Source organism: Tupaia chinensis, unplaced genomic scaffold, assembly GCF_000334495.1.
Source record: "Tupaia chinensis unplaced genomic scaffold, TupChi_1.0 Scaffold000139_1, whole genome shotgun sequence".
Lineage (NCBI taxonomy): Eukaryota > Metazoa > Chordata > Mammalia > Scandentia > Tupaiidae > Tupaia > Tupaia belangeri.
Window position 1 is genome coordinate 2,115,280 of NW_006159609.1, and position 26,790 is coordinate 2,142,069.

Here is a 26,790-nt window from a genome sequence, read left to right on the forward strand (position 1 = left end):
CATGGCTTGGGAATTGGTGCTAGAATAGTTCTTTTTATATTTTTTAAGAATTATTTTAACTTTATTTATTTACTTATTTTAAGTTGACCAGAAACCAAGAGAATGAGAGAGAGGGAGGGAATGTGAGAAAGCAAGCTATCAGGTCTGGACTCAAACCACAGTCGTCCATGTGGGAGTCCAGCACCCTTAACCACCATGCCACCTGCTGGCCCCAGATGCTAGAGTAGTTCTAAGGAAAGTGACATGAGGAGTCCTTCCAAAGTGTGAGATTGTTTAGCTACTACTTGACAAAAATGTCACACGGAGTAAAATTATACCTGGATCCCACATAATTGAGATACTTTGGAACAGAAAAGTAGAGAAGAGAATGATGTTTATTTTTTTGTATAAATTGCATGAGTCCAGCCCTGTAGTGCAGTGATTATGCTCAATATATTAGGAACTGGACCCCACATGGCCAAACACAGTTCAAGTCCCACCCTAGCAATTGTATGCTTTTTTTGTGCCCCAAATCCTGATGGGTTAGAAAAGTGGAAGAAAAAGGATTCTAGTGTGACCATACCTCACTGAGGGTGCTAACTTAGATGTGTCCTCTAGCAATTAAAAAATAAAATGAAATGAAATAAATCACATGGCTTTTTATTACTGAGGACACTGGCTTATTCTTTTTAAAGCAAGTTTTGAGATTTACATATATTGGGTCACTGTAAAAGTCATGAAGTATTTTTCTATGCAAAAATGTATCATGATGTTTCCAATGACATAACAGAAAAGTAAGTTTGTACTTAGTTGCTTGTGACCTGCTTGGGACTTGAACATCCAGAATAGCCACTTGCTCTACAGGCAGGACAGAGAACATTCAAGCTATTCATAGGTTTGGGTGTAGGAGGCAGAGAGTGAAGGTCGGAATACTTGAGTTGCCCACACAGAAGAAAGATTATACTTTTCTTATTCAAGCTGTAGTACTCGCTTCAGCAGCCCATATACTTATTCATGCTGGAGACAGAGGAACATTAACTAGAACAGGATGATCTGGGTTTGACTTCTTTAAGCTAAAGGCAGATTTCCCTGGCAATTTAAACAAACTGATTTTTGTTTCTTTTTATCTGGCTCTGTTCCGTGTCTTCGTTCCTGGCAATCCTAGCCATGGTGATCAAAAGAATAGGTGTGTAGAGAATTTCCTTACTCTGAGAAGGAAATACATACATACAAGCAGGAGTGGAGTAGACCTTTCCTCAGATGACCTTAATCTCCATGTACAATGCACTAAAGTTTGTGTTTATTCTCTCTTTAGCCCAAAAAAAGAGTGGCTTCATAAGAGAAGCTGCATACAATGCAAATGTGTTGAAGGTTTCTGGGCCAGAAGAAGAGTAAAGGATCATTGGTAAATAAATTTTATTGAATAATAACGAAAGCTGTCTTGCCAGAATAGCACAACCAGCTAGCCAGCTCTTAAAATGTATTACTATATTAATGTCCTTATGTTAGTCCATTGTACTTACAGGAATCCCCTCACATTTCCCATGTGCCCTGCAGGTGTAACATTGAAAAAATTATCTATGAACTGGTTCCTTAGAGACTCTCAAGCCAGCATTTCCCAAACCTGTGGGGATTGGAGCTTAGGAAAGATAGATTTGTTTGAATGGGAAAGGGATGGGAAGAAATAGATAAAGAAGGTCTGGTCTTGGGTATTGGTGACAGAAACAAGGCTCAGGCAAGGTGAGGTGCCCCAGCAAGGTTTTATCAGCATTGTCTGAAAGATTACTGGAGAGGTACAAGTGGAAAGATCTCTAGCTTCACACAATATGTGAATAAGGGAAGTTTATTGGTGATGGTCCTTGTACTTGAGTTTATAGCCCAACTGAAAACAACTCTAAAGCAATGCAAGCCAGTGAGTGAAGGGTGGTATGGATTATCTAATTAACTTTGTAAGACCTGAAATAATTAATTGTGGTAAGAAATCACTCTACTTAATTATTAATTCCTGAAAGAAGTATTTTGATTCATGTTGGGGAGATGGCTCAGCACAGTTCCAGGCATACGAAGACTTACTGGGTGGATTCTTAGCAGGTAGAACTGCACAGATAAGACATGTGGCTGCCACAAGCCAAGAATCATAGTCTCAGTATTGGGAGTATAGAGGACTGCTGATTGCCCCATTCTCCTTAAACCCACTTTTAACTACTTTTCTTTTCATTTTATTTTATTGAGAGGTTTTTGTTATAGGGTGCATGCACTCGCCAGAAATACAGAGAAACACAGAAAGCAAGAAATCACCCCGCAGGAGGGATGGCCACACCACAATCCCTTCTCCATTCTCTGGACACGAATGTACATGTGCCCAGCATGAGTTTAAGCCACCGGGTCCAAGACTCAAACCATGGTCGACTACATGGGAGTCCAGTGACATAGCCATTACACCAACTGCTGGTCCCAACCCACTTTTAACTTTTAAAGTTACCTGTTTTTCCTCTAAATGGTTATGTGTTTTGAGGATGTCTTGGCCCTTCCCAAAACCAATGAGGGGTCCCAATTAGTCTGAGCTAGTCACAGTGGCCTGCTCTCCTTGCCAGTGACTGATTTAGATGTGGATATATGACTCAAATTTAGCCAAAGAGACGTGAAGGTAATCTTCCAGTGTGTACTGGGAAAGCATTTTCTCATCACAAGAGACTCTGTCATCTTCCCTAGATATTTCCCTGACTGCCTGGGATGCCTGAAATTGCAACAATCATTTTGTAGCCCTGTAATGCAAAGGATGATAAAATGGAAACATGGAGAACCTGGGTGTTTGGTGACATTGTTGAACCACTAAATAAATCCTGGAGCCATACCTCTGGACTTCTTTTTACTTAAAATAAATTTCCTTTTTTCAGTCTCCTGACTCAAAGGTTTCTGATAACTATGACTTAAAGCAATTTCCTTTCCTGATGGGCTGCTTGGATAGTCTTTTTCATACAAATCAGTAGCTCAAGTTCATTTATTCAGAGCTTCTTATGCCCCAGGCACTCTTCTAGGTACTTTACTCATTCACACCCCATGTCTTCTCTTTGTGGTACATAATATTATTAGGCCCATTTTCATAAAGAGAAAACTGAGGCACTGCAAGTTAAAATAACCTGGAAAAGGTTATACCTCTACTCCATAGGAGAATCTTGACTTGCACCCAGGCTCTAGAGTATACATCCTTATCTACTCCCTCCTGCATCCTTCATTTAATAAGCCTCTTCTCACTGGTGGCAAACATTTGCCTCCAGGACAGAGGACTTGCCACCACATCAGCCAACACACGTGCAGGGTGTGTAAGGAGATCACCTTACTGACATGAGTGAGGAGATAGGCTGGAAGCAAAGTGAGGACTTTGGATGGGCTTAGTCAGAGATCATGACATACCATTGAATGGAAGAAGACTGGAATGAGAGTACATTTCAGGAAGATAATTCTGAGGACTAAAGAGGGGAGCCCATTGGGAATTATTGTCTTCATGGAAGTATGAGGAGAGAAGAGCCCAATGGGGATCCTAGATGTGAATTGAAGGGCAAAAACCCAGGATGCTGAGAAAGCAGCCTGCAGTGCATGGAAACTCATTGGATGTAAAGGCAAATGGGTTAAAAAGAGTAAATAGAATGTGAGCTGACTTCTGATGGGCTGACAGGAAAGTTGAACATGGGCTCCCGAAATGGGATAGTGAACTGGATTAGGACAACTATCACTTCCACTTCCTTTTGAGTGGCCAGTACCACCATAGTCAAGTTGTCTTTACTATCTTTGAGTTTCTCAACAACCCCAAGGAGTCAGTGTACCACAGACCCTAGGGGAGAGGTTCAGAGGTCAGGAGACTTGCTTAAGGCCATATGGCTGGTAAGTGGCCGGATGCAAACCTGAGTCTATCATATTCCTAGAGTTTTCCCTCCTTCCATATAGAAACTCCTACTCCTCCATATTAAAACTCAGTTTTTCTGAATTACATATGTTCCAACAAATATTACCCTCCCCTCCCCCGAATAATGACAAAGCAAGCCCATTCCTAAACTGAATAAAATTAGCAACAGGTATCTACAGGGGTGTGTGTGCAGCAGTCTCAAGGCTAGAGTCCACTACAGTGAGATGGGGTGAAACGGGGCTGGGAATTGCAGTGCCAAGTCAAGGCACTTGATTAAAGAACCTCAGGAAGAAAGCCAGGTTCTTGGGCAGATTCTGCACACCTGCACAGGTGGAGCCTTTCAGGCACATAGCAAGGGCACACCAAGTATTTCATGAGGCTCCTGCTCCCATGATAAATCCCTTGAGCTGGTGTCAAGATATTTAACAGCCTTCACATTTTAAATACCCCCTGCATGCCTGTGGAGCACCCTAGCCAACACAGATGTTACCTCTGTGCCCCTTGCAGCCCACTCTCAAACACTCCCAGACAACTCCCTGCATTCAGCTCCAAGACAGGCTGAGGTGTTTATTTGTCTCCTAAGAGGCCTTTGGAAACAGTCAAATCTCTTCGGGAAGCCTTAGGCAGGATCCTGCCTCTGAACAGATGGGGTTGATTAGCTCTGAAGAGACTCTTGAGCACTGCATTTCTGCAGGTTTACCACCCTTTGCAGCCTACACTGACAGGATCCTGGAGCTATAAATCAAACAGCTCCAGCCAAGCCAAGAGGGGAAGTGACATGATGCCCACCAGGGTCACAAGTCAGTGGAAACCATGGGATTAGAACTAAGGTCTCTTGCCTCCTGTTCCAAAATTATTTACTCCCCATTATTTACCCATTGTGCACAGATGGGTATTCTCTCTACTATTTGAATCAAATTCAATTCACAATCCTAACTTTTCTTTATATAATTCTTTCAAGTTTCAGAGTGAATTCAGATTCAATCCTGCCAACTGCCTTGTGAAACAGGACAGCTCCCTTTCATCAGGAAATGGGGAAGTCAACATTTGACTCCCCAAAACTGTACAAAATAGTAAGAATAAAACCAGGGCCAAGGTTTGGCACTTTGTATTTGCTATTCAGGACTTTTTCTGCTACTGTGCTGTAAATTCCCAATGGGCAGGAGGCATATTTGTTTGCTCACCATCATATACCCAACAGACGGCCCGCCACATGCTTTTTTTAAATGGAAGGTAGGATAGAGGAAGGATCACCAGACAGACAGAAGAAATATGGAATCTTATTTTCCTAATGACTTCTAATAGAATGCTAGAATAATAAGCTGCTATTTTCAATGACTCCCAGCTCAAAGACAAAGAGCAATAACTCTGTAACTTTTTAAACAATGCATGGTCTCTTAAATTTTATTTAACCTTCATGTAAAAGTATTTTGATTCATTTAAGTGTCTTCAGCAAGAAGACTCACCTAGGGTATAGTTGGCACTCAATGTTTCAGAAATTCTGTTAGAATTAAATGCTATGATGGGAAAACAAAAGCAACTGTAGGGACCAGCAGATGGCATAATGATTACATCACTGGACTCCCACATAGTCGACTATGGTTTAAGTCCGGGACCTGGTGGCTTAAAACTCATGCTGGGGCATGTTGTGCATGTGTGCTCAAAATCCTGAGAGGAGAATGGAGGAGAAGGGATTGCAGCATGACCATCCCCTGGGGTGGGGGAGGGTTTCTCGCTGTCTGTTTTTCTGTCTCTCCAGCCAAGTACATGTGCCCTACACCAAAAAATCTCTCTTAAAAAAAAAAAAAAAAGTAATTGTAAAGTTTCTACATTACTAAGATAATTGAAGAATGAATTTTATCCATTATTTGCAAAATAACTTTATCATCAAATCCAGCTTTATTAATTGAAAATAATTCAGTAGCTAGAGTGGGATAAGATTATCCTTTTAGAAGAATAGATGAAACTAGAGTGAACTTTCTTGAACTGCAGGGAGTGAGTGAGAGTAGAGGTAACCAACAGTGAGGAACAGAGAAAATTCTCTTTCAGAAGAAGGAAGTTCTTCCTACAACAAAAGTTGCAGAAAGTTTGAATTCAAGCAAGAGTAGAACAAAGACAGCTACAGTACTGGCTAGAATAATGAAAATAGATCATTAAATTAATTTTATTATCAAAATCAGAGAGCATTGTTGAAGAGTAAATCTATATATAGGCAAGTGGTTTTAAAGTTTCTTAAGAGCCCACTGATGGGGAACCAGCAGTTAGCGTAATGGCTATGTCACTGAACTTCCATGTAGTCGACTGCAGTTAGCGTCCCAGACCCGGTGGCTTGTGCATGCGTGCCCAAGATCCCGAGAGGAGAATGGAGGAGAAGGGATTGTGGCATGGCCATCCCTGGGCAGTGATCTCTTACTTTCTGTCTCTATGTCTCTCTCTGTCTGTCTGGCGAGTGCACGCGCCCTATAGCAAAAGCCTCTCCAGAAAAAATAAAAAAAGAGTCCACTGATTAAAAATTACAGACTCTAGCTTCCTTTCCCAAAATTCTGACTCATTGTGTCAAGAGTAGGGCCCAAGCTTCCCCATTTTAAAACTACCCACAACTTACTCTCCTACAGGAAGCATATGAACCACACAGGTAACAGACAGACTATATTTCCATTAACATTTCCCTGGCTCAGCACAAAGCATCAGAGACCCCACTCAGCTGTTCCTACCTTATGGAAAGACGTAGGGAGAGGGACCAGCAGTTAGCATAATGGCTATGTCACTGAACTTCCATGTAGTCAACCGTGGTTCGAGTCCCAGACCTGGTGACTTAAACTCATGCCCAGTGTGTGTGCATGCATGCCCACGATCCTGAGAGGAGAATGGAGGAGAAGGGATTGTCATGTGGCCATCCCCCCGGGGGGTGATTTCTCTCTTTCTGACTTTCTTTATCTCTGTCTTTCTGGCGAGCGCATGGGCCCTATAGCAAAAACCTCTTATAAAAAAAAAAAAAAAATGACGTAGAGAGAAAAAAAGTTGCTTTCTACCTAGACCTGGTTTCTTTTTCTTTTTTTTCTTTTTTTTTTTTCTTTTTTGGTACACTTGGGTGCTGGAGACTGACCAACTGGAAATCCAGACCTCAGTCACCACATGGGATCTGTTTTCTCTCTCTTTTTTTTTTTTTTTGGAGAGGTTTTTCCTATAGGGCACATAGACTCGCCAGAAAGAAAAAGACAGAAAATGAGAAATCACCCCCTGGGGGGATGGCCACATCACAATCCCTTCTCCTCCATTCTCCTCTTGGAATCTTGGGCATGCACGCACATGCACCTGGCATGAGTTCAAGCCTCTGGGTCTGGGAGTCAAACCATTGTTTGGGAGCCCAGCAACACAGACCATTACTCCAACTGCTGGTTCTGGCCTGGTTTCAAAACAGAACAAAATCAGGGTTTGACTGGTCAGTGATGGGTAACAGTTGTTTTCCAATAGGCTATTCTAGTTTATACATTGTACTTTCTTGTGTTCTACCACACACTGCATTAACCCAAAACAATAGTTTGCTTTGCCTGATAACTCTCTCCACTTAACTCTCCACTTAACCCTGCTTACCTATTAAAACCCTTCTTAAATGTATTCATCTCTTGCTACCTCTTATTTTCCACCCTCCTTCCCCCACTCACAGACTACTTTGTAGCGACTTTGTCCATAATACTGCCCTCTGCTAATATTCCAACTTAATGCCTTATAATCCTTCTAGCTATTTGCAGACCTGCTCTTTCACTCTCTGCTCTGTCAGACAAGGAGCTCATCAGAGAGTATGTCTGACTCATGTTTGTCTCTTTATCTTTTCCTTTGACTCCTATAATGGCATTTGCCATATGGTAAGAAAGAATGAATGAATGAATAAACGAATGGGTGGAGTGGATATAAACTCCATGAGGGTAGGAATTTTTGTCTGTTTTCTTCTGAAATAGAAATACCAAGTACTAAGAACAGTACCTATTTCTTTTTTTTTTTTTGAGAGGTTTTCGCTATAGGGCACATGCGCTCGCCAGACAGACAGAGACATAGAGACAGAAAGCGAGAAATCACCCCCCAGGTGGGATGGTCATGCCGCAATCCCTTCTCCTCCATTCTCCTCTCGGGATCTTGGGCACGCACACACATGCGCCCAGCGTGAGTTCTAGGCCACCTGGTCTGGAACGCGATCCACGGTCGACTACGTGGGAATCCAGCAACATAGCCAATACGCTAACTGCTGGTTCCCAGAACAATACCTATTTCACACCGGGCTATAATAAATAATTATGGAAGAAATAATTATAAATGAGTGCTTAGCATATATAAGCCAGCAGAAATGAAAGAATGGGACTGCTCTGTTTCTCAGTATAATAATATACAATTTTCATAGTGGCATCAATAACATCACAGTATCTTCAACAGATTAAGACTGACATCTCTGTTTGACCCTGCTGACACTGAATTGTTAGGGGTGTAGTAGTACAAACCTAAGGTATTGTTTTTTAAAGTTCATTTATTTATTCTATGAGATAAAGAAACAAAGAAAGAGATAGGCATCCTCATCCGTGTCTTCATGCTACAATCCACCCCTCCCTCCCCCAGTCTCAGCTGGCCCAGGTTATGGGCACACATGTGAAGTCCTGATAATGAACTCAGGACCTTTCCCATGAGTCCAGCTGCATTTACCACTGTGTCACCACCAGGTCAGTAAGGCATTCTAGTAGAGAAAAAGCAGGAATATTGCTATAGGGCGTGTGCGCTCGCCAGACAGAGAGAGAGAGAAAGAGAGACAGAAAGCGAGAAATCACCCCCCAGGGGGATGGCCACGCCGCAATCCCTTCTCCTCCATTCTCCCCTCGGGATCTTGGGCACGCGCGCCAGGCGTGAGTTTTAAGCCACCGGGTCCGGGACGCGAACCGTGGTCGACTACGTGGGAGTTCAGCAACATAGCCATTACGCTAACTGCTGGTCCCAAAAAGCAGGAATATTGTAAGCAGATAGCTCATACCCACATAATTTAGAGCCAGTCAATCTGTTTTTGTTTTTGTTTTCCTTTTTGTCTTTTGTCTGTTTTTGCTTTATTTATATTCCTCTACCAGTGGTAAGCCTTAGATACAAAGTACAATTTTTTAAGGTCTTCTCATGGAATAACTACAGTAAAAGTAGCTCCATTTAGGAACCAGCAGATGATGTAATGGTTACATCACTAGACTCCCACGCAGTTGACAATGGTTCAAGTCCCGGAGCCAGTAACTAAATTCATGCTGGACGTGTGTGCCTGCCTGCTCAAAATCTGATAGAAGAATAGGAAGGGATTACAATGTAGCCATCGCCCTTCCACCTCCCTGGGGTGGTTTCTCACTTTGTCTCCCTGATGAGTGTACATGCCCTATAACAAAAATCTCCCCCCCCAAAAAAAATCTTCATTTATCGAGCAGTTACTAAATGTGGGAGGCATTCCATTTATTTGTCTTGCCTTTAATTTCTTTCTTTAATATTTTCAGTTTTCAGTGTATAGCTCTTTCATTTGCTTAAATTTTCTTCTAATTTTTATTATGTTATTGTGAAAGAGATTATCTTAATTTCTTTTTTGGAAGTCTGATGTTAGTATACAGAAAATGATTTTCTTTATATATATTTTGTATCCTGCAACTCTACTGAATTTTTAAAACTCAGTCCTAATACTTTTTGGTGATATCGTTAGGATTTTTTAAATGTCAGTTAGAGAAATAATTTCACTTCTTCCTTCCCTATTCGGATGCCTTTTATTTTTCTTTCTTAATTGCTCTTGCTAGAATTTCCAGTACTATTTTGAATAGAAGTGGTAAGACTATGCAAACCTTCTCTTAAACTTTTTTTCTTTTTCTTTATTTCCTTTTCTAGAGTGACACATGTGCTCACTGGAGACAGACAGAGAGGGAAAGTGAGAAAGTACTCCATCCATGGTGAATGGTTACACTGCAATTTCTTTTATTTCTCTCCTTTTGGAAATTTTTGGCACATATGTATACAACCTGCTTTGTTTTTCAAGTTCCCAGTTCTGGGATTTGAACCATACAGTCAGTCATGTTGGATCCAGCTGCCTTAACCACTGTGCTAATGGCTGGCCCAAATCCCTCTTTTGGTCTTCAAAGGAACAGCTTTCAACTTCACAGGAGTATGTTGTCAGTTGTGGGCTCTCTTTATTGCACTGAGAAACATTCCTTCTATACCCAATTTATTGACAGGTTTTATGACGAAAGAATATTAACTTTTGTCAAATGCTTTTCTGCCTTTGATTGAAATATCACGTTGTTCTTATCCATTCTGTTAATATGGTGAATCACATTTATTGATTTGCATATGTTGAGCCATCCTTGCATCCCTGGAATAAATCCCATCTAATCATGGTGAATGATGCTTTTTTTCTTATTTTTTTTTCCCACATAGTGATTTATTACAGTGGTCTTGTCAATGTCCCTTTTATCTTGCTAATACATTTAGTTTACTAGTATTTTATGGAGGATTTTTTCAACTCCGTTCATCAGAGATATTGTCTTATAATTTTCTTTTCTTGTAGTGTCTTTGTCTGGCTTTGGTATCAGAATAATACTGGCCTGGTAAAATGAGATTGGAAGTATTCCATCCTCTTCAATTTTTCGAGACTGTTTGAGAAGGACTGATAGTGGCCACTGAAATGTTTGGTAGGAATCAGCAGTGAAGTATCCCCATTTAGGACTTTTCTTTCATGAGAGACTTATTACTGAACCAACCTTCTTACTCATTATTGGTGCATAATTTTTCTTTTTCTTCATAGTTTAGTCTTGGCAGGTTAAACGTTTTATGATCTTATTAATTTTTTAAGTTATCCAATTTGTTGGTATATAATTGTTCATAATGATCCTTTGTATTTCTTTGATATCAGTTTTTTTTAAAAAAAGTAGCTCTTAGTTTCTTTTCTTTTTCTTCTTTTTTTTTTTTTTACCTATTGTTGCTAGTTTCTGCTGCATTTACTTCCACTCTGATCTTTGTTATTTCCTTCCTTCTGCTAAATTTAGGTTTAATCCATTCTTTTTTAGTTCCTTGCGATGTGACATTAAGTTGCTTACTTGAGACCTTTCTTTCTCTCCCTCTCTCTCTTTTGATGTCTTTGTTTATTGCTATAAACTTCCCTTTTAGAGCTGCTTATGCTGTACCCCATAAGTTTTGGTATGCTGTGTTTTCATATCAATTTGTCCCAAGATATTTTAAATTTTCTTTTTATCTAATGGCTGTTCAGGGGCATACTGCTTAATTTCCACATATTTGTTAATTTTCCAAAATTCCTCCTGTTATTGATTTCAAGTTTCATACCACTGTGGTCAGAAAAGATAGTTGATAGTATTTCAACCTTCTTAAGTTTCTTAAGCCTTGTTCTGTGGCCTAATACATGATCTATTTCAGAGAATATTCCTTGCACATTAGAGAAGAATGTGTATTCCACTGCTGCTGGATGAAATGTTCTGCACATGTCTACTGTGTCCATTTGGCCCAAAGTGTAGTTCAAGTCCAATGTTTCCTTACTAATTTTCTGTCTGGATTAACTGTCAATTGTTGAAGGCACATCTCTTACTATTATTGTATTGCAGTCTATCTCTCCTTTAAATCTCTTAATATTTGTGTTACATATTTACGTACTCCAATGTTGGGTACATGTCTATTTACACTTGTTACATCTTCTTGATGAACTGACTATAATCACATAATACCTTCTTTGCCATTTTTTTTTTACAATTTTTTATTTAATGTCTATTTCGTCTGATATGAACATAACTATGCCTACTCTTTTGGTCTCCATTTATGTGAAACATGTTTTTTCATCCCTTCACTTCAAGTCTATGTAAGTCCTTAAAGATGAAGAAAATCTCTTCTAGGCAGCATATATTTGGGTCTTGTTTTTCAATTTGTTCAGCCACTCTTCTTTTTGACTGGAGAATTTAATCGGTTAACATTCAAAATGATTACTGATGGGCAAAGACTTACTCCTGCCATTTGTTTATTGTTTTCTGGTTGTTTTGTCAGCCTTTTGTTCCTTTCTCTTTTGCTGTCCTCCTTTAGCTTGATAATTTTCTATGGTGCTATACTTCAAATATTTTCTTCAAAGAGTTAGATTCTTTCAAGCAAAATCTCCAGACATTATGCTCACTGCTTTCTGTACATTATCTATTAACTGTTAAATATAACTTTATTAGAAATGTATTAGTACCCTTATTGTACAGATGAAGAAATTGAAATCTAAACAAAAAGGCTGGAATTTGGGTCTAATATGTCTGAGCCTCTGAGCTTAGGCTTCCCAATAATATTGAAGTTTAACAAGAATAAATATAGTTGGGGCTTATTTCCAACCATAGGCACACACACGTTTTCTCAACCATTTCCAAAGCAAAACCTTTTTAGCCTTGAACATTCCTGATCTTAAATGATCTGAGATTTCTTTCTTTAAAGAGATGTGTAGTTTGGAGGCTAAGTAGTTAAAACAACAAATTAGGTCAAATGTGTTCTTTCCCTGTTCCCCTGCTTAATTGCAGCTGATGAGTGGCCCCTTCAGATACTTAGTTCCAGGCACTTAGCTGTCTTTTACATTTGCTTCCAGTGATCAGGGTCCCTGAGGTTTAACATATGTTCTCCCAGTGAACTTTTGTCCTCTTTGAAAACTGCATTCTGTTCTCTCTTATTAAATTCCAGCTTTCATGACTAATATGCGATGATAGCTCCAAAAATGTTTATATGATAAATTAAAGAGGGCAGGGTCTTCCGCTTACAAATTGCTTCAAGATAGGATGCAGATGCCTGCCCATAGAATTGCCTCATAAATTCTAGCATAAAATGGATTTGAGCTTTTGTAATTTCAGCTTGACCTTGGAGTAGGGGCTATTGTTTCTGCGTATTTCCATAGAGTTCTGAGCTCTTACCCTCTTTCTTAAACTAAGGCTATGGAGATTTATGACTCAGAGGAAAAGTATATATGTGACTACTTTTCAAACCTGCTTTGAAAAAAACAAGCAGATAGGATGTTTTGCTCTCCCTATCTTGCACATACCTGTAAACAAGTGACTCACTGGAAGTGCCTCTGAGTCAGGAGGATGGCAGTTCCAGGATTTCAGGTTTGATGATTATTTGCTTTGGATATCAAAAGTTTATGTTAGAATAGAGACGCACTGCAACAATCTTAACTGCCCGGAGACCAGATTAACTAAAGGCCTTCTCGACGACAGGAAGGTGTTTGTTTTATAAAGTGGAGGCATGTGTGGGTCTGTACCATGTTAATTGCCATGAAAGAAAGTGAAAAGTGCTAAGTGTGACTTCTCATGGAAAAGGAGGCCTAAAGTCTCTATGATTATTATTTCTGGAGGAGTAAATACTTCAGTAGAAAAAGAAATTCTTTTTACCAACTCGAGTTTTTTTGGTACATTTTAATATTTCAAGCAATAGCTGAAACCACATTAACCTCTATTCTAATTGGAAGCATCTGTGAGTTGCAGAATTGGAATTTTCAGATTCCAAAGTGATTTTTTTTTCTATTTGAACAAGGGGTGTCAATTTCAGCTGAAATTTCCATCTGTAAGGACCCTTTTTCTCCCTGATTATTAAGTGTCTAGTCAACTAATGATGTGATAGAACTACAGAGCACTTTATCAGGTTTTCTATGTATTCGTGCTTTTTATGAAAATTGCACTTACTTCTTCAGGTATTTGCACAACTTATCTGAATCCTTCTTATTCAAGGAGAACAGATGGAGAAATTCCTCTAGCCCTTGGAATTCAATTTTATTACTTTCTCCTGACCAAAAAAAAAACCTCATAATCAACCAAGAGGCTAAAGCAGTATATATTTATCAATTTTAAGAAAGAAAAAAAGCAGAAACAATTAAAAACCTATTCCAGTTTTTCTTTATGGAACTAGAAGTCTATCTTCTAAAGAACCTAGTACTGTTTACTAACAGTTCCTGAAACTTCAGTAAGAGAGACAGAAAGGCATGATGGCTTATTTGCTTTCCCATACTACTATACTTTTTTTTTTTTGCATGTTCATACAAACTTTATTCATAATCACCCAAAACTAGTGAAAACCTAAATGTCCTTCAATTGGAGAACAGGTAAACAACAACAACAAAATATAGAATGCTTCACAAATTTGATCTCAGTAGTACTGTATCATCGTATCGAGTCTCCCCACTCTCAGATGTAAATGGGAATAATACTTGACTCCCAGATTTGTGGCAGTGAATAAATGGTATAACATTTGTGAAATATTCCCAGTGAAAGTTAAACAAAGGTTGGCTTCTTTTCTTTTTTTCTTTCCTACTTTTCATCATTACACTCTACCTGAGGTCAAAGATTAGGCCCTCAACCAGAACTAGACCTGAGGTTTGCTGGTCTAACATCTTTAAGGCTCTATCTTTTTACTATATTCAAAATTAATTCCACGGGGTTTGAAAAGCAGTGCATTTGAAGGCTCTATCCAAAAAGTCACAGAAAATAGAAGAATTTGGGTGATACAAGCTACTACATAGAGACTTTGTGTTGTTAATTTTAACTAATGACTACATAGGGAAAGGATTCAAAACAATTCCACCAAAAGAACAAACTTACTTTCCATAGTAGGCACCCAAAAAATGTTCACAATTTTGAATTTACTAGACTAGATCTGCAGATCAGTGAGTTTCTGAAAGCAAAAAGGAAAACAATAATTGTGTTAAGACACAGGGGAAATAAAATATGCAGTTGTTCCATCCATGAACCATGGCATGAAATTGTGTCTCTTGGAAAGGAACTGACATTAATTCCTTTGGCAGACATTTCTTAAGTTCTTAAGTTCTAAGTTCAAAAAGCTACTTTATGACTGATATTGGCATATGTGCTATTTTATTTAATGTACACACTAACTTAGTGAGCTGGATTTAATGGCTATAGCATCATTTTAGCAGTGAACAACTAATACTAGTGAATTTAAGTAATTTGCCAATGTTGCACAGTGAATAGGGGTTGGTTCTGGGATTTGAACTCAACTAGGCTGAGCTTCATCTCTGTGGTCTTGCAATTGCTCCTTAGATAACTGCTAGCCTTGCCAGATCATGGTCATAAAATCAATGAGGTTTTGAAGCTATCTGATCTACCTCCTTCATTTTACAGAGGGGGAAATGGGCTTAGACAGATCCGGTAACTTTCCCAAACTCATAGTTGAAAAACTTCTATTGGGACCAGCAGTTGGTGTAATGGCTATGTTGCTGGACTCCCATATAGTCCTGGTTCAAGTCCCAGACGTGGTGGCTTAAACTCATGCCAGGCATGTGTGCGTGTATGCCCAAGATCCCGAGAAGAGAATTGAGGAGAAGGGATTGTGGCGTGGCCACGCCCCCTTGCCGGGGTGGGGGGGTGGTCTTGTTTTCTGTCTTTCTGTCTTTCTGTATTTCCTGCAAGTGCACACGCCCTATAGCAAAAACCTCTCCAAAAAAAAAGAAAGAAAAAAAAAAAAACTTCTATTGCCCTGTCCTAACTGTTCCATTACCACATTCAGAGAAAAAGAGAAAAGACTTGACCAACTACTCAGAAATCCCTTTCTGAAGTAGATACTACGTTTATAAGGCTGTAATGGGGGACTCATGGAGGTCAATGGAAGAAGAGGAAATGATTCCTGTCATGCTGATGCTTCAAGTCTACTTGGGAAAAACCACCATACAGCAGCCAGAAGAAGGTAGAGAAAGGGGAAGGCCACAGGGCCCTAGAATAGGGGCTCAAGGACCAGCTCTACCACGCTCATTCTGTGATTTTGCTCTTCTAGTTTGTTTGGTCTGTTTTCTGGTTTTTGTTTTCTCTCTTTCTCTCTTATGTAACTAATTAGATAGTTATTGATATATAAAATATATTTTCTTTTTCTAGTCTGCCTAGGTGACAAAATCCATCTGGGTCAGAGCTAAAGTCTTCTTCATATATGTTTTCCAAGAGCCCAGTACAATGCCTGGCACAAAGGAGAATGTCTGAAGCTAGTGCAAGGTCAAAGTGATTGTCACCTCAAGCACAGGAAATCAAGAAAGCTCCACCCACTTTGAGGTCTCATTGGTGGAGTCACATGGACAATGTCACTGTCCTTACCTTGGGCCTCACTCTAAAGACAGGAGCACTTCACTTCTACTTCTTATCTGGGAGGGTCAGAAAGAAAGAGAGTCTCCATGGGGCAGAGAGGGCAGATGACCATCCCCTTTGTAACATCCCACCTCAAAGAGAAACAGAAAAGGCTGCCCAAGGAGCAGAAAATTAGCTATGATTGTTCAATGGATTTAAATATTCAAAATGTACTTCAATAAAGAAAATAACACTAAAGAAGGATTATGAATAACCTACCGCTAATGTTCAGTTATCTACAGTACCCTGTACCTAACTTTGGTCGCACTACCCTGAAAACATATCAAGGCATGGACAATTACCTCACGTAGGTTTGGGGGCTCTGCCCCACCAGGTGCTGGGCCCCCAGAACCCTTGAGGATTTCTTAGACTTACTCTCTCCCCTACTGTGCTGTTGACTCCAGGAAACTATTGCTGGGCTTTAAAAATAGCCTCTTACAGGTTTTCAGAGGACAGGTTCCCTCCCTGCCAAAAATCTGTGGAATGGTGATTTCGCCTGCAACAGTGAGCCTTTGTTGCAGACTTGAAAGTGCCCGTCCCTCCTCCTGAGCCCTGCTGCTGTGGCTTGCCTAGTGTTGCTGACCCTGGTTTAATTAAATCCCCTTTTTTCGTTGGGTTGGTGCCAAGAAGCCTAAGTGAATGTTATGTATTTAAGTGGGTTGGGTTTTTTTTTTTTTTCCAATTCTATTTTAGGAAGTTTCTAAGGGTCACTCCTCTGCAGGCCAAGATAAGGGTTAAGAGTCTTTTTCTCAAGAAATAACATTCTCCTAAGTGAACATTATCTTTGTTTTTCTTTCTCCCTTGTGTAACTAAATTCTAAAATTCAAGAGAGTTTTTCTGGCTCCTGATGGAAACTGAAGATAGTGATGTAATTTACAGTCCTTTATTGGAGGAAATTTCACCTGCCCTTGTCCTTGTGAAATTCCTACAGACTATGAGTTTTTAAAACTGTACAGGGAAGGGATTGTGATCACCACAACTCATGGCTGTTATGCAAAAATCAGATGGCAGGTGTATTAGCTTCCTAGGGTTGCTGTAACAAACTACCACAAACTGGGTGCCTTAAATTTATTGTCTCACCGTTCTAAAAAATTGAGGTGTCAGCAGGATGTTGCTCTCTGTGAAATTTATAGGAGAGATTCCTTCCCTGCCTCTCTAGCTTCTGGTGTTTGCTAGTGAAAAAAAATTGGCCTATATATACATTACTCCAATCTCTGCCTCTGTCATCACATGGCCATCTTCTCCCTGTAATCCTGCTCTTGCTCTTATGAAGATAAAGTACTATTGGATTAGGGCATACCCTTTAACCTCATCTTAACTTAGTTACATTTGCAAAGGCTCTATTTCCAGGGACAGCCCATGGTCTTGAGGTATGGAAGCTGACCCTAAATAGTCAACTGCACCATTCAAATCCCAGCCTTTGTGGCTTGAAAAACACACCAGGCTTGTGTCTGCATACCCCAAATCCTGACAAGATGGAGAAATGGAGAAGAAGCTGGACTGTAGCATGACCACACCCCAGTGGGGATTGCTTTCTCTTTTTCTCTCTCTGTCTGTCTGTCTGTCTCTAGCAAATCCATTCAGCCTCTGACAAATTAAAATAATAATAATAATGTAATAAAGCTCTATTTCCAGATAAGGCCAGAGATACTCAAGGTTAGGATTTCAAAATATTTTTCAGGGGAATACAATTTAAATGGCTTTAACTTCTTTTCTCACCCAGAAAATAATGAGCTATCAGAAAAGTCATGACACATTTTTGCATGAAAAAAAAAAAAAACAGAAAAATATGTCATGACTTTTCCAATGACCCAATATTTCAATGTATTATCACTCTCTAGCATAAGTAACCAATATGGGCTACTAGTTACAAAGTATTTACCACATACCAAACACTGTGCCATGTACCTAATATATATTATTTCATTCAATCTTCACGGAAATAACTCAGGGTAGGTATTTTGTAGTTGCTGACTACAAAATAAAGGCCCAAATCTGTCTCATTTCAGCATTCATGTTCTGAACCACTCACCATACCTAACATACATATAATTTATATATATATATATATATATATAGATGAGAGGTTTTTGCTATAGGGCACATGTGTTCGACAGAAAGACAGAGAGAGACAGAGAGACAGAAAGTGAGAAATCACCCCCCAGTGGGGATGGCAACTCTGCAATCCCTTCTTCTCTCGGGATCTTGGGCACGCACGCATACGTGCCCGGCGTGAGTTTAAGCCACCGGATCCAGGACTCAAACCACAGTCGACTACATGGGAGTCCAGCTACATAGCCATTATGCTAACTGCTGGTCCCACCTAACACATATATTGCTTATGGTGCTCCTAGTATGTGTCTGATGCTGTGCTAGGCCCTGGGGTTACATCAGTGAATAAGATTCTGTCCTGTCTTCATGGAGCATACAATCTACTAGGAAAAGATATGCATCAAGAGATACAGTTTCCTAATTATCAGTTACTAACTCCCAGTGCTATAGTACCATTTCCAATAAGTTCTTTATTACCACTGCCAGCAGCCTACTGAGGAAATCATGGCTGCCAAGATGAAAAGTAGTGAGAAGACCCTCAAAAAAGAAAACTCCTTGTTTTAACTTTAACCACACCTCCAATTTTGTTTTTAAGAAAAAAACATATTTGGCATCTCTGAAAGATTTTGTTCAACAAAGTATACTATGGCTAGGGTAGGTTGAAGAACAAACAACCTAGCATCTCGATGTTTAAAGTAGTCCCTTCTGTGTGTCTCCATCATGTGCTTCTGTCTCCCACATCTGGGAACTGTGCTGTGTATCACCCTCACTCTAGGACCTAGGTTACTGAAGCTTTATCTAGAACTGTACAGGTTGCTGTGGCAAAGGGATAAAGAGAAGATAGTAAACCACACACCGGCCCTTAAACTCTCACCCCCAGAAGGTCATGTTGCAAATACATACATCTTATCAGCCAGGGCAGGTCATCAGATTGTGCTTCATTTCAGCAACAGCAACTGCAGCATGCCTTGTGCCTGGAAGAGAGAGAATAGAATATAAGTGGGGAGCAGAACTAATTGCTTCCATACATGGATAAAAAGAGTTTCTACCTTGTTCCAGGATGAGCAGCCCATAACAAATACACCTTTCAGGTCAAATTAATTAAATTTCTGAAAGGACAGAGTAAGTTCTCAGTGCAATTTTTGTCAAGCAAGAATCTATTCCCTTGCTTCTCTGCACACTTACTCCAAAGCTCCACGCAAGAGAAGCTGTGCACTCCTCTGTCCACCCCTTCTCAGCTAAGAGAGAACCTGTGTTCTGTGTCTAGAAACTAAAGTAGAAAAGTCCAAACTATGAAAGCCATAAATCAAGAAACAGTGGTGTAGGTTCCCAGGCAATTCCCTACAGGATCCCTTTAAACAGCTACCTCCTTGTATACATACAATTTTTTTTTAGGGTTAGTTGTTTTATTTATTCCTAACTTCTCGGAAATTTGCTGCATTTTATATAAAGCGGGATATGTACTCATTTAAATGCAGAGTTCCATAGACTGATGGCTTGCCATATTCACCAGATAGATAGATGGATTAATATTTATATCAATGGATCTATAGGGGGAGAGGATTTTGGCAGTATATAGATCAATGGATCTATAGGGGGAGAGGATTTTGGAATTCCCTCAAATTCTAAAATTGCTTCCTTGTTATGAACACGAAAAACTTGGGAGAAGTAGTCAGTAGCTGAAGTATTTTTTATTTTGTTTTGCTTTGCTTTTGTTTTTATTTTATGCTGTGCCAATTAGTGGCTATTAACACCAAGATTCCCAGGAGTGCTTCTATCCCAGGAGCCTTAGGAGTAGTGAAGACCTTCTGTTCTAATTATTCAGAGGATCCATTATCCCTAAAGATTGCTTGGTTGTAAATGCTCACTGTGGGATGCTCAGGGAGGCTGGGACAACCGATAATTCCCTCAAAACCTGGAAGTGTCTCTGCATCTCTCCAGAGAGAGAGGCCCAGGCCCCAGGCTTCCCAGAGCTTCCCACCTTCCTGCCTCTCTTTGCAGCTGGAACAGGAATGATAACATTGTACCATGAATACGTCACACCGGCTGTCAAAGGCAGTGCCTCACTGGGCATCATTCAGCCCAGTGGCTTTCCTTGGCTTCTTCTCAAGGGAAAAAGATTGAAATAGAACCAGTTGTGGAACATGGAGAGCTCCTCAGCACCTAAATTACTAACCTGATCATCTAGGGCTGCCAGGAAATCAGAGCTGCATACAACAAGAGAGCTTCAATTTCACATCCCTCTCAGACTGACCAGAGAAACATTGAGATTCCTGTATCTACGGGGCTTCATGGTGTGTTGGGATTTTGTCAATTTGCCTTGTTCAGTCCTCTCAGTCACTTCATAATGAAGAAGCCACTGTCCCCAAAACTAAGAGAAAACTAAGGCACAGAGAGGTAGCATGACCTGCCCTTAGAGGCTATGTTTCTGGGATCTAAGAGACCTGTGTTTGAATTTCACCTGCTACAATTTTTTTTTTTTTAGATTTTTGCCAATACCTGCTACAATTTTTTTTTTTTTTTTAGATTTTTGCCATAGAGTGTGTACACTAGTGGGAGAGAGACAGAGACAGAGAGTGAAAGTGAGAAGTCACCTCCCAGGAGTGATGGCCATGTAACAATCCTTTCTCTTCTATTCTCCTCTCAAAATTTTGGTATGCATGCTTATGTGCCTGGCATGTTTTTAAAGCCACTGGTATGAGACTCCAACCATGCCCTCTGCCATGTGGAATCCAACCCCTTAACTACCATGCCACCTGCTGGCCCTGTATTTCTACCACTTAATCCCATCTGTAAAATGATGGTAATGCCCACCTCATATTGCATGACAATGACAACACAGTACATAAAGACCTGCCGGGGTCCCAGAACAGAGATAGTCAAAAAAGTTACATGAATGAATATTGCCTTTTTGTGACTTGTCTTCCCTTTCAGACTGCCCTTGATCTCATTCTCATTTATTAGCTCTGACAGGGAACTTCAAAAATTCTGTTCACAAATGTGCATCACTAAAGATACTTTTATTTTTCCCCCACTCAGTGATTCACATAATAAAATATTTTCTACCTACCATACTTTACTTATGACCGCTTTTCTGTTTCACCAATGAGAGGTACATGTAACCGTCGATCATGGCTCCTGACAATCAGGCACATTGACATAGTGTAATTCTATAACAGTTGAAAAGCTAATGTCTAATTAGATGCTAACATTTACCAAGCACTTACCATGAGCCAAGTGCCTCGCTGGACATTCTGCCAGCATTTGAATCTAGAAAATCTGACACCCAAGCCTGAACTTTCTTTTTTCCCCAGAGGGCACCTTTATTCACCAGAAAGAGGAGGGAGAGGTAGAAAGCACCTTCCAGCGAGAAACAGTCATACCACAATCCCTTCTCCTCCATTCCTCCATCCTGTTGGGATTTGGGCATGCACATCTGGCATGTTTTTCAATTCTCCAGGCAAGGATTTGAACTGCATGGTTGGCCATATGAAATTCAGCTGCCTTAATCTCCAGGTCACGAAGTCGTCCCCTAAACTTATATTTTTTTTTTGAAATTTTGCCAGAGGGTATATGTGCTTGCCAGAGAGAGAGAAAGAGGAAAAACACCCCCCCCCATGGGGAACAGTCACACCGAAATCCCTTCTCCTCCATCTCTCCTTCCCTCCAGAATTTTGGGCATATATGCATATACACATACCCAGTGTGTCCAAGCCAGCAGGTCCAGGACTGGAACCATAAAATAAGCCATGTGACATCCAGCTCTCTTAATCACAGGCCATTGGCTGACCCCAAGCCTACACTCCGAACCATTACACTAAATCAACATTAAGGGCTTCCATTTGTTAAGTGTTTATAACATGCCAGCAAACGCTATGATGTACTCTTTTATTATTATTGTTAGCTTATTTATTTCTCCTGAGAAAGACAGACAGACAGAGAGAGACACCTAATAGGTTCTTTATGCCTGAATCCACCCTCAGCCTCAGCCAGCCCGGATCTGGACAAAAATCCAGGACCTTTCTCATCTGGGTCCAGTTGTATTACCATTGTACCCCCACCAGGTCTCAGTAATACAGCCTTTAAATATGCATTGTCTTGATTAATTGACATAACAAAGGTATGAAGCAGGTGGTATCACTTCCACCATCTCACATCAGGAGCCAAACCTTGGTTATAACTCACCCATAGCCATGTAGTCAGTCAGTGGCAGAGCCAGGCTTTGAGTCTAGGCACTGTAATTTAAAAGCACCTTCATTTAACCCCTCCTCTAGGTTACCTTCCCTTTTCTAAAGCCCCACTTGAGTTTTTTGTAGCTTTACCACTTGTCAGGCTTTGTATTATTGGAAATCACTTGAAAATCCCCATTCTAGCTTCTGGGACTCTTCAGGTCTGGGGTCTCAGAGTGGAACTAAGCAGGACTAGGTAAGGGCATCTCCCCAGGCACTGAGATATTTCTCTGAAACCACTAAAAATGACTGCTGAGGGGAGACTGCCTGCAGACTTCAGCTGATCAGAACTTTATGGAAATAGATTAAAAACCAGCTCCAGTTACTGCTAGAGAAAAAGGTGTTCCTCGACTGAAAATTTACTAAACCTAAAAATACATTGTAGAGGGCCTTGAAGAAAAAATGTTCTTCCCTGAGAATACCTTCTTCCTGAGCTAATCTAGATGCAGCTCTGCCAGGAAATGGGTGGATGGGCAAGGGACCCGAACCCTAGGACCCTGCCGAGACCTGCAGTCCATTTGTTTATCATCATAAGCCTTCACCCTGCATACTTTACTTCCTCACCAACATACATCAAAGAAAAATATTTCATTAGCATCCCCCATACACATTCTGTTTGGGACACTGTACCCTGCCCCTTTAGCTATCTGTCAGGAAACAGATCCCCGGGGGAAGATGTCATCTTGAGGCAGTGAGAAGAGCACTCACTGGACTTGGGATTCTGATTCAAGCAGGTCCTGCTGCCTATGAGTTGTGTGACCCTTGAACATGTCACTTCACCACTCTGGACTCCAATGTCTTTGTCCATAAAATGAAGTCTTTGGACTAGACATCTAACATCCTTCTCCAGGACAATCCTTTGGGACCATTTGTAGCTGTTGTTAGATAATAAAAAAAAATACTTTGAGAAGTGGTTAAAATTTTTAATACATTTTAAAAGTTGTTATTTTTATTTTTTTTAGACAGACATGTCACTTCACCACTCTGGACTCCAATGTCTTTGTCCATAAAATGAAGTCTTTGGACTAGACATCTAACATCCTTCTCCAGGACAATCCTTTGGGACCATTTGTAGCTGTTGTTAGATAATAAAAAAAAATACTTTGAGAAGTGGTTAAAATTTTTAATACATTTTAAAAGTTGTTATTTTTATTTTTTTTAGACAGAGAGATTTTTGGAAGTGGTTAAAGCTTTTAATACATTTAAAAAGTTGTTATTTTTATTTTTTTTAGACAGAGAGATTTTTTTCTATAAGGTCTATGTACTCACTAGAGAGACAGAAAAGATAGTACGAGAAAGTAAGAAATCGCCCCCCAGGGGGATGGCCACACCGAATCTTCCTCCATTCTCCTCTTAGAACTTTGGATATGCATACACACACACACACACACACACACACACACACACACACACAGCATGAGTTTTAAGCCACCAGGTCTGGGACTTGAACTGCGCTCAGCAGGGACACAACCATCACATCAACTGCTAGTCCTCAAAGTTGTTATTTTTATGGCATGATTTCTTCAGAGCATGAAATTACAGATGAACAAACAGAGAATGAAGGTCCATACGTTCCCTTAGTCCTGATCCCAGCACTGATGACTCAGGTCCACATACTTTAGGTCTTAGCATTCCAAGTGCTAAATCAGACTAATAAGCTATTAAATGAAATATATTCCATGCTCCTACCTTTACAAATAAACCTTTATGAATATCTCAAAGGCTGAGTTTGAATTTTGAATTCTCAGACTCCAGTGTGCAGTGCAAACTGGTTCATGGCCACCACTGCTCCAATTCCCATTGTAGCTCCATCCACCAATCCAGAGACTTCATTCAGGTGCATTTGGACATCCCAGAGTGTCCAAGTTCCAATCACAGCCCAGACCTAGATTTCTAGACACTGCAATGTGGTCTGTACCTGGGAAGAGGGACCTAGAGAAGAGGCCTGCCCAGTTCTTAACAGCAGCTTTGGGACAATTTGGTCACAAAATCCTAGGGTCCTGATCTAGAGAGAGGAAGGAAGGACACAAATTAAGAAGCAGAGGCTCCAAGTGGGTATACCTCTTGGCCCTGTGAACTCCTTGCCCTGTGGAGAGGGTCAGAGCAGATCCCCCTAAACTGATGGGGTTTGGGGCCAAGATCCCTCTTGCCCAGGTCTATGGGAAAACCTTAGTTATACAATGAGGCACAGTGTGCCTGGTCTTTATCTATTTCTAGCCTGATTTATTGGTTTCTCTGTGTGCATGTTTTGTTTCTCCTAGTGGGCTATTTATCACCATTCATGACAAGGGCCACCTGGCAACAATGCTGAACTCTTGGCCAGAAGACAATATTAAGGTATGATCTTGTTCTCACTGCTACTTCTACACTGTTGGGTGAACCCATCTCCCTGAACCAGTCATTTCCAACTGTAAAATGAGTCTTTATGACAGTGAAGTCAACTTACCACTCCCCTTTCCTCGGCCCAGACCGTAGACCTATTATAGCTGAGCACAAATGCAACACAGAGCAGAGGTTTGCATTTACAAGGCACCCATGTGAAACTGTCTATTAGTAGTAGTAGTCTGAAGTATGTTCGACATGCACTGGGACCCTGAAAAATATATGGTGCCAGTTTCTGTGGTAGATACATGGGGAAATCTGAAGCCCTCTTCTCAAGTAATTGACTTGTCATGAGGAAAATAAGACAGTGACACAAAAGCCTACCAAGGTGGAATTTGATCAGAGATTAATAAGATACAAAGAAAGCTGAGGGTGTACAGAAAGGCAGAAAGGACTTTTAGCCTAAGAGGAATCTTTATGGAAAAGTTACACTGAAACTGGGTCTTGAATTGCAGGGTAGGTAGAGTTTGGACAGTTAAGTATTGAAGAGTCTAGGATATAGGGTAAGGACATTCAGCACCAAGAGGAAAAGATTATGATGAACAATATCTTCACACGGGTATGTGAACCCCAGATGTACATAGCAGTGTGTGTACTGTTGGGGAGGGGGGGTAGGAGTATCTATGCAGAATGACAGGATAAATTTGGCACTTCTTCCAGGAGTACCAATTTTACTAAGAAATAATTAGAGAGAAAATATGTTTATATAACAAACAGAATATAATATGGAATGCAGGAGTTATGTTCATGTTTAAATTCAAAACATGTAACTTTGTAGAAATATCTTAGCTTCTGGCTAATCCCCAGATTTCCTCCTGTCACAAGGCCTTCTTTGGAAGAATTTAAAGGGCTCTGGCATCATTATCACTTCTGGAAACAAAACGGGTGAAGTAAAAGTGCAAAATGTCTACTGGTTGCTTGGCCAGGACACTTTTGGCTCATTAGCCAAGGAGGAGGTTGAAGTCGATCAAGTACAGTATAAGTAACTCTCGTGACTGAACCAAAGACTAGACAGAAAAGTCACTCACCGCCAGAAAAGCTAAATTCTGACCCATAATGCTTGTCAAGGAGGAAAGCTTTATTACAGGTGACCTCATCCAGGAGACAGCCAAGTTTGCTCAAAAGGCCATTTTTCCAAATGTGTTCAGGGATATACTTTTATAAAGACAAAATTCCCACTCAAGTTTTCAGTGAGGTCTTTGTATGCAAATACAGAATTGAAACTTATGCAATTCTCGATGGCCAACTCAAGCAACAACCTCATTGGTCCATTATTGAAACTGGTACTTTTCTGATTGACCACTGCTACAGCCAATATCTGTGCTCCTCCATTCTCCTCTCGGGATCTTGGGCACGCACGCACACGCGCCCGGCGTGAGTTTTAAGCCACCGGGTCCGGAACACGAACCGCGGTCGACTACGTGGGAGTCCAGCGACATAGCCATTACGCTAACTGCTGGTTCCCCAGGGATATACTTTTATAAAGACAAAATTCCCACTCAAGTTTTCAGTGAGGTCTTCGTATGCAAATACAGAATTGAAACTTATGCAATTCTCGATGGCCAACTCAAGCAACAACCTCATTGGTCCATTATTGAAACTGGTACTTTTCTGATTGACCACTGCTACAGCCAATATCTGTGCCTCCTCCCTACAGTGAGGTTCAACCTCTGATGGCTCAGTCTTCCCCAAACATGCATCCTCCACAAAACAGCAGTCAGCACCAGGTCTCTGCCATCCAGGCTAGCTTTGGTTGGCTATACTCCCAAATCCAGTGCTCATACCACTGTGATATGACTGGGTGGCTGTGGCACTCCACCACTGATTTCTCTCCCGAGCTTCCCTTCTTCCTTGTCTACCAGTTCTCCGAGCCAGGCACCAAGGCACCAAATACCACTTCTTGCTACCTACCTCTCTTGTGCCCCACCTGCTTTAGACCCTCTTGAGGGAATGTTAGCATGTTAGCACTCAGAATCAGAGAAGAGGGTGCAGGAGCCAGGCCTGAGCTATAGCCAAAGCACTTGAACTTTGGTCTTAGCCATGTGATAGTTCATTTTATTCATCTTTGGGTGTGATTTTCCCTGCACTTCTCATTCCT

At 40.6% G+C, this 26,790-nt stretch overlaps 1 protein-coding gene across 1 annotated transcript in view; it reads left to right on the plus strand.

The window, feature by feature from the left end:
* Window positions 1-26,790, plus strand: part of ME3 (malic enzyme 3) — a 210,821-nt gene that overhangs the window by 97,899 nt on the left and 86,132 nt on the right. Inside the window, 1 exon segment of the mRNA XM_006144919.3 lies at window positions 24,572-24,647. Coding sequence (XP_006144981.1) covers window positions 24,572-24,647 — 76 coding nt within the window.